Source organism: Otolemur garnettii, unplaced genomic scaffold, assembly GCF_000181295.1.
Source record: "Otolemur garnettii isolate 467f Iridium unplaced genomic scaffold, OtoGar3 scaffold00096, whole genome shotgun sequence".
Classification (NCBI taxonomy): domain Eukaryota; kingdom Metazoa; phylum Chordata; class Mammalia; order Primates; family Galagidae; genus Otolemur; species Otolemur garnettii.
The window spans coordinates 1,805,422-1,814,263 of record NW_003852491.1 but is presented as its reverse complement, the minus strand read 5'-3'; the positions used below and the strand labels follow the sequence as shown (position 1 = coordinate 1,814,263).

Below are 8,842 nucleotides of genomic sequence, written 5' to 3'. Positions count from 1 at the left end.
CTGCAACCAAAAAATAGCCAGGCGTTGTGGTGGGCGCCTGTGGTCCCAGCTACTTGGGAGGCGGAGGAAGGAGACTCGCTTGAACCCAGGAGTTGGAGGTTGCTGTGAGCTGTAATGCCATGGCACTCTACCCAGGGGGACATAGTGAGACTCTGTCTCAAAAAAAAAAAAAATTAGCTGAGTTGGTGGCATGCCTATAGTTCTAGCTACTTGAAAGGCTGAGGAGGATCCCTTGAGCCCATGAGTTAGAGGTTACAGCGACCAGGCCACTGCACTCTAGCCCAGAAGACAGAACGAGACCCTGTCTCTTAAAATAAATAAATAAATACATAAATAAATAAAAAAAAAAAAAAAAAAAAAGGATGGATGAGACTTGTCCTGTCCTTCTGAGGGCACTTTATCGCTACGAGAAAATTAAAAATAAATGCAAAAAGCCTAAAGTGGCCCTATGCACGTACCAACCAGGAAAGCCGGGCCCCAGCCGAAGCGTCCCCAGAGAATCCCGGACTAACTGCCAAAGGGCCCCGGGGTGGGTGGGGCAGGGACAGGCTGCGGCCGCCGGCCCGGCCTCGCAGGGACGTGGGCTTGGAAAGGGGAGGACGGATGACCGGACGCACGCACCGTCTCGATGTACTCGGACTTGTTGTACAGCAGCTCGCCCAACTCCATGGCCACCACGTCCTTTCCGCAGCAGGGATCCTGTCACAGACTGTCAGTTTGTCTGTCGGAGCCGCCGGCGCTTCCGGCTGCTCCCCCCGGCTACTTCCGGCCTGGTCGCAGCTCGGCTTTCCTCTCGGCGGCCCCGCTCCGTTGCTCGGCACTCTCCGGCTGCGCGTGCGCAGGTCGAGCGCTGGATTTAATTGGCCGAGGTGTAGCTGTTCGCGCGCTGGGGGCTTTCCCGGCCCAGAGCCCTCTGGGTCCGGGATCCGCAGACCTAGGGCCAGCGACGCTTGCGCTTTTCGTTCCGCCGCCTGCCCGATGGACGACCCTCTCGGGAAGCCCCTCAGCTGTGAAGAGAAGGAAAAGGTGCCTGGGGGTGCGGGAAGGGGGGACGCAGGACTCTGACCCCGCTTTCCCTGGAGTTTAGACCTGGGTTTGTCTCCTTTGCAGTCCGAGGGCAGCGTTATCCTCTCAACTCCCCTTCTTTCAGGGCTGAGGGGGCACGGAAATGAAAGTGTGCTCACGTGGCGGCATTTGCCAAACAAATTCTCACTGCAGTAGCAATGCATAAATACAAAGTGTAAAACTTTATAACATCACCTTTGACACTCTTCCTCCCGCACTAAGTCTTCACCTCTTTCATCCTATCCCTTCACGTAAATCTTTTTTTTTTTTTTTTTTTTGAGACGGAGCCTCAAGCTGTCACCCTGGGTAGAGTGTTGTGGCATCACAGCTCACAGCAACCTCCAACTCCTGGGCTCGAGCGAGTCTCCTGCCTCCGCCTCCCAAGCAGCTGGGACCACAGGCGCCTGCCACAACGTCTGGCTATTTTTTTGTTGTTGTTGTTGCAGCCATCGTTGTTGTTTGGCGGGCCCGGGCTGGATTCGAACCCGTCACGTTAGGTGTATGTGGCTGGCGCCTTAGCCACTTGAGCCACGTAAATCTTTTAACAGTTTGGTACTTCCACACCTTTTCGTTCTTTGGTTTGTGTCTGTGGAGGGGGCGGAGTGTATCGCTAACCACCAAGTAATACTGTATGTTTATTTTGGAGAATAGAATGCTCATAAATGGTACGATCAGAATGCTTCTGCAGCTTCCGTTTTTCTTCATGTTTAACATTCGTGCTGGGACACATTGACTCTACTTTTGAAAAAAGTTCCATGTAGTATATTATAGTTTGAAAGCACCCTCGTTTCTTTTCATATTACTCTGCTGACAGACTGTTAGGTTGTTTCCAGCTTATGCTGATGTTAGTAACTTGAATGTATCTTGTGCTTGCTGGGCTAAGTTGTACCAAACTCATTCCCGTTAAGTCATTAGTTTTGTCTTGGCTTACCTTCTGGTGGGGGGTGAGAAAGATCATTTACAAGTAAAGAAGATAATTCTCTGATATTGGTATAGTTGGTGGGAAGCATAAGGGTTAAGAGCACATAGTCTAAAATCTTGCTACTTGGGTTTATAAAATCATTTATAAACTGCATGATTTTAGACAAGTTGTTTAATCTGTGTTTCCATTTGCTTTTACATAAAATGAGGATAATAAAATCTACTTATTAGGGTCATTGTGAGTGTTAAAGGAGTCAGTATATAGACATCACTTAGAAAAGTCTGAGCACCAACTGAGACACATAATAAGTGTCAGCTAGTTTTATTATTGTGTATTTGAGAATGAGTAGGGGCCGGGGTGTGGGCTCATGCCCCAACACTTTGGGAGGTCTAGGCAAGTGGTTCATCTGAGTAGAGCAAGAGTGATACCCCGTCTCTATTAAAAATAGAAAACAAAAACTAGCCCTCCTGTTGTGGGCTCCTGTAGTCCCAGCTACTCAGGAGGCTAAGCAAGAGGATCGCTTGAGCCCAGGAATTTGAGGTTGCTGTGAGCTATGAAATCAGGGCACTCAACCTCAGGGTGACTGAGTAAGATTCTATCTCAGTAAAAAAAAGAGAGAATGAGTAGGACAGAGGTGACTCCTTTAGTACCAGAAGTGCTGTGATAAACAGAATGCCAGGAAGAAAAATTAGCTAAGAAAAATTCACACAGTTGCCACCTTGTCTATTAGCAAGTTTTGCAGGTAGTAGTTTTTTTTTTTTTTTTTTTAAGATGGATTCTGAGGATAGAAATCTTGGTGACATTTTATTAGGATGAGTGCCTCTAATAGGTTCCTCGAAAGCAGGAAAAAACAGGAGCGGCTTTGCTGTTAAGGAATCCTTTGACCCACAGATGACAAAGGGAATCTAAAGTTTCAGAGAAGAGTAATTTGACTCAGTCGAGTTCATTTATTTATTTAATAAATCTTTGTTGAATGCCTGCTGTTGACTTCCACTGCTGGGAATTCAGCAGTGAAAGCACCAACTTCACTGGCCTTCTGTGTGTTCCTCAGATAAACTTAATCCATTCCACCATGGAGCTTATATATTGTGGTGCTCCCTGCCTGGCAAAGCTGGCTTTTTCCTCTTTCAGGTCTAGGCTCAAATGGCAGTTCTCAGACATGCCTTCCTGACCACTCTAGCTTAAGTAGTCCCATCAATAAGCTAATAGTTCTCTCATATCACCCTGCTTATCTAAGTTTTTATAACCTTGTAAAATCATCTTATCTGTTTGTTTTATTGTCTGTATCTCTCACTGTATGTAGATTGCTCTGACTACTCTGTCTCTAGAATACTATGTGTCAGCTGTTGTTCCAGATACTAGAGATACCTAGACCATTAACTAACAAGTAAAAAGAGTCCTTTGTTCAATGATTGAAGATAGCAGCTCCTGCCTGCTGTCTTTGAGGATCTCAAGGTGATGGGGTGAAACAGAGGAATAAATAAGCAACATGGTGTGGTAATTACTGTGATAAGGGAAGCACAGAGGACGGGTGGAGTGTTTGACCTAGATTTGGAGAGGGACCTAAAGGTCTGCTACCCCCCAAAATAAAAATCTAAGCGAAGGTTTGAGGAATCAGTAGGAATTAGCTAGGGGAGGAAATGCTCCAGGTGATAAGAACTGTTTCTGCAAAGCTCCTGAGATAGTAAAGAGCTTGGTGCTTTTTGAGACTTGAAAGTAAGTCAGGGGCTCGGCGCCTGTGGCTCAAGCAGCTAAGGCGCCAGCCACATACACTTAAGGTGGCGGGTTCAAATCCAGCCTGGGCCACCAAACAACAATAATGACTGCAACCAAAAAATGCCAGGCGTTGTGGCGGGCGCCTGTGGTCCCAGCTACTTGGGAAGCTGAGGCAGGAGACGTGCTTGAGCCCAGGAGTTGGAGGTTGCTGTGAGCAGTGATGCCACAGTACTCTACCCAGGGGGACAGCTTGAGGCTCTGTCTCAAAAAAAAAAAAGAAAGTAAGTCAGGATGAGCCAGTGCCACTCCCGCCACTGCATCTTGCTGAGGGACCCTCTGAGCACTGCATATTCATGTCTGGTGGTCACTGCATCCCTTCCCTTTGACTCTACTTTTCCAGCTGCTCAGTATTGTTGGTGTTTTTCTTCTTCCAGTTGAAGGAAAAATTAGCATTCTTGAAAAGGGAATACAGCAAGACACTAGCCCGCCTTCAGGTAAGTGAATTGTACTCTCAAGGTGTTATACATGTAGTATAAACTACATAAGAACAATTCTTGACAATAACCAAGCTCTTAAAACAATTTATTTCTTGAGCTGCTTTTGTTTTCTTTAGCGGTCCCAAAGAGCTGAAAAGGTTAAGAGTACTATTAAGAAAACAGTAGAACAAGATTGCTTGCCCCAGCAGGAAATCTCACCACAGATAAACCACTCAGGTAAGGCTAGCCCATTCATTTATGCTTAGAAATTCCAATAATAATTCATTTTCCCAGGTACATTCGGCTGTTCTTTTTCTCACAGACTGAAGACAAGGACTAGTAATAGACTCTTTACTTAACATAAAATCCATGTGACATAAGATCCACTCAATAAGCTATGTTTTCAATGGGATTGTTTATTTGGTTGCTTTTTTTCCCCCTCTCAACTTTTAGAAATTATAGTTACTATTTAAATATTGGAAAGGTTATATAAAAATAAAATTGGCCAGGCTAAGTGGCTCATGCCTGTAATCCCAGTACTTTGGGAGGCCAAGGCAGGAGATTTGCTTGAGGCTGGGAGTTCAAGACGAGCCTGGGCAACAAGGCAAGACCCCATCTCTACCAAAAAAATTTTAAAATTAACCTGGTGTGCTGGTGTGTGCCCATAGTCCAAGCGGTTTGAGAGGCTGAGGTAGGAGGATTGCATGTCCAGAAGTTTGAGGTTGTAGTGAGCTATGATTGTGCCACTGTACTTCAGCCTGGATGACAGAGCAAGACCCTCTATCTAAAAAAATAATTAAATAAACTTTACAAACCAAGAAAGAAAAAGAAAATTTAAGTATTTATGTATGAACAGAGTGAAGAATGTGGATGGAAATACCCCTAAAAAACAATGGTCATTTTATGGCTGAGTGTTGTGACTTAACGGCTGTGATGCTAGCACTTGGGAGGGCAAGGCAGGAGGATCACTTGAGGCCAAGACTTTGAGACCGAGTTGGACAACATAGGAAGACTTTCTTAAAAAAAAAAAAAAAAAAAAAAGGCAGTTGGGCACAGTGGTGATTACCTATAATCCCAGCTACTCAGGAGGGTAAGGCAGGAGGATCACTTGAGCCTAGGAATTTGGGGTCGCATTGAGCTATGATGTCACCCTTGCACTCTAAGAGGCCCTGGCAACAAAGTAAGACCCTATCTCAAAAAAAAATAAAGTTATTTCTGGTGTTTAAATTCAAGTAATTTATATATATAACTGTAAAATTGAGGGCCATTTGAGATTGGAGTATTATTTTAAATTACTTGAGCCAGAGAACAAAAAAATATATGAGGTAAAAAATTTGGTGAATTTAAAAAGTTAAAAAATGGAGTGGGGCCTGTAGCTCAAGGGGCTAGGGCATCAGCCACATACACCAGAGCTGACTGAAGGGTTTGAATCGGGCCTGGGCCTGCCAAACAATGATAACTACAAGCAAAAAATAGCTGGGCTTTGTGGCAGACGCCTGTAGTCCCTGCTACTTGGGAGGCTGAGGCAAGAGAATCGCTTAAACCCAGAGTTGGAGGTTGCTGGGAGCTGTGACCACAGCACTCTACCCAGGGCAATAGCTTGAGGCTTGGTCTCAAAAAATACAAGTTAAAAAATGATTGTGATTGGGCGGCACCTGTGGCTCAGTTAACAGGGCACCTGCCCCATATAAGGAGAGTGGTGGGTTCAAACCCGGCCCTGGCCAAACTGCAAAAAATAAAAATAAAAAAAATAGCTGGCGTTGTGGCGAGTGCCTGTAGTCCCAGCTACTCAGGAGGCTGAGGCAGGAGAATCACCTAAGCCCAAGAGCTGGAGGTTGCTGTGAGCAGTGTGGTGCTGCTATGGCACTCTACCAAGGGTGAGAAAATGAGATTCTGTCTCAAAAAAAAAAAAAAAAAAAGATTGTGCTAAAAAATAGATAATATTTTAGTTTAAAAAAATAACTTTTTTGGAGATAGAGTCTCTCTCTGTTGCCCAAGCTAGAGTACAGTGGTATCATCACAGCTCATGGCAACCTTAAACCCTTGGGCTCAATCCATTCTCCTGCTTCAGCCTCCTGAGTAGCTGGGACTATACACACACACCTGGGCTTTTTCTATTTTTAATAGAGACAGGACCTCACTCTTGCTCAAGCTGATCTCAAACTCCTGAGCTCAAGCTATTCTCCCACCTGGGCCTCTCAGAGTGCTAGGATTATAAGTGTAAAGCCACCACACCCTGCCTAAAAATATTAAGAACAATTCTGTGTGTTTATATTGTTTATCTTTACCTAAAATTCCATAGTGTATTAGTATTTTAAAAACTTGAACTTGGGCTCGGCGCCTATAGCTCAACCGGCTAAGGCGCCAGCCACGTACACCTAAGGTGGCAGGTTCGAATCCCCAGCCCGGACCCGCCAAACAACAATGACGGCTGCAACCAAAAAATAGCCGGGCGTTGTGGCGGGCACCTGTGGTCCCAGCTACTTGGGAGGCAGAGGCAGGAGACTCGCTTGAGCCCAGGAGTTGGAGGTTGCTGTGAGCTGTAATGCCACGGCACGCTACCCAGGGGGAGAGCTTGAGGCTCTGTCTCAAAAAAAAAAAAAAAAACTTGAACTTGGATCTGCCTGAATGAAATGCCATTGATTCTTATTTAAATAAATGTTTGGTAGTGTTTATATATGCTCTTTAAAAATAAACATGGATTAATTTTTTTTTTCATTTTTAAAGGAAAATATTAGTTACATACTTTTTTTTCCTCCTTAGAACCTAAAAGCAAAGTATCTCATTATGGCAAGTTACAATTCAACACCCATCTTGATGAGGAAACCAGAAAAAAGACATCTGTCACACATGATGTTGACCCTGGGTCTTTTAACCCTGGAGATGGCCCAGAAGGATTACTTACACAAAGAACCGATGATATCCAAGAACATTTTCCCCAAAGGGTCAGTGGCCCTGATAATAAGCAAAGTCAGACTAAAATTCCAGAGAGGAGAAAAAAGCAGAAGAAAACATTTATTTCACAAGAGGGAGAATGTGTCTTTGACACTGATTCACTCATACTCTCTGAAAAAAGACTAAAGAGAGAAAACAGTAGCAAAACTCCTAACCCACCAGTAACTAAAATAAGAACTCTCTCAAGTCCTCCCAAGTCTGAACTTCCAGATTGTGCAGCACAAGTGACAGAAAGTGATGGAAAGGGTGAATTGATTCTACCCACTGCCACACCAGAAAGAAGTGTTGATACCCTTTTAAAAGGAACTAATTTCCCCAGGGAGACTACAGTTTCTTTGCATACTTCATCATATAGCAGTAATAGTCAGTACCTGGAACATATGCCTCCTAAAGGTAACTGTGAACTTATTACTCAGGGGTTAAAAAACATTAGCCTTGCTTCATCTGTAAACGTGAAGGCACGCAGCAAAACAGTGACTGTATTTACAGATAACCTAGTAGTAAATAAAGCTATAAATGCAGATGGCCAGCTATCTGTAAGTCTTAATTCAGAGGCGGATAATGCATGTTCTATAAATGAAGTTACTTACAATAACTTACCAGGAAACAAAGACCAAAACTTAAAAGAACAGAATCACATAGAGAAATCTTTACAATCTCCCAGTGATGCTCTTAGTGGTAGAAATGAATGTTACCAGGAAAATGAGAATCTGAATCAATCTAAGAGTCTTATCCTAGAAGCAGTCTCTCCTGCTTCTACAGAAAATCAAATGCATTCTTGCACAATGCTTGATGGGCTTCTGTTTCCTGCAGAATATTATATTAGAACAACACGACGTATGTCAAATTGCCAGAGAAAAGTAGCCCTGGAGGCTGTAATTCAAAGTCATTTGGGTGTCAGGAAAAAAGGGTCTAAAAGTAAGGAAGCAAATAAAAACTTAAACCTTTCCAATGAGAAAACTGACCAAAGTAAAATTAGGATGTCTGACACACGCGCAGAACAGCCAAGTTCAAGGAATCCTCAGAAACGTCTCTCAAAAGCTGAAGTCAACTCTCCCACTGGATCCACTGAAGATAATGACTTTTCTAGGAAGGCAGTCACCCAGCTATTTGGTAGAAGACACAGAGGAAAAAGAAAATCAATGTATATCCCAGCATTAGATCATCATGAGCGACTTTTGCCAGCTTCTAGCATGTTGGGTATTAACAGTTCTCAGAAAGAAGTCATCTTGCACAAATATCAGAATAAAACAGGGATTATTTATGGTAAGAAAAAGTTCATGGCAAATCAGAATGTATTTGATGATGATAACTAATAATTACTGTGTGTCTGGTACTTTCTAAATGCTGTACAGATAGTAACATTAATCATAGCAATCCTACATGAGGTAGAATCCTTACTTTACAGAAGAGGAAACTAAGGCACAGGGAGATTAAAGTGACTTTAATTAAAATGACAGCCAGGTGAGGCAAGAGAATCACTTAAGCCCGAGAGTTTGAGGTTGCTGTGAGCTGTGACGCCACAGCACTCTACTCAGCTTGAGACTCTGTCTCAAAAAAAAAAAAAATGACAGCCAGGAATCACACCTGGCAGTGTGGTACCAAAGTTCACTAATGTGGTTGAAAAATGGGCTCGGCGCCTGTGGCTCAAGCAGCTGGGGCGCCAGCCACATACAGCTAAGGTGGCGGGTTCGAATCCCCAGCCCGG

At 43.9% G+C, this 8,842-nt stretch overlaps 2 protein-coding genes across 2 annotated transcripts in view; one reads left to right on the top strand and one right to left on the bottom strand.

The window, feature by feature from the left end:
- The window catches only part of DCTN5 (dynactin subunit 5), a 22,483-nt gene extending 21,715 nt beyond the window's left edge, over positions 1–768 (bottom strand). Inside the window, exon 1 of the mRNA XM_003795731.2 lies at positions 622–768. Within this exon, the coding sequence (XP_003795779.1) occupies positions 622–669 (48 nt within the window). The 5' untranslated portion in view covers positions 670–768. The remainder of the gene's footprint in view (positions 1–621) is intronic.
- Positions 769–892: 124 nt separating this feature from the next.
- Positions 893–8,842, top strand: part of PALB2 (partner and localizer of BRCA2) — an 11,808-nt gene continuing 3,858 nt past the window's right edge. The window contains exons 1-4 of the mRNA XM_023516760.1: positions 893–1,026; positions 4,138–4,197; positions 4,317–4,416; positions 6,943–8,400. Of these exons, the coding sequence (XP_023372528.1) occupies positions 979–1,026; positions 4,138–4,197; positions 4,317–4,416; positions 6,943–8,400 (1,666 nt within the window). The 5' untranslated portion in view covers positions 893–978. The remainder of the gene's footprint in view (positions 1,027–4,137; positions 4,198–4,316; positions 4,417–6,942; positions 8,401–8,842) is intronic.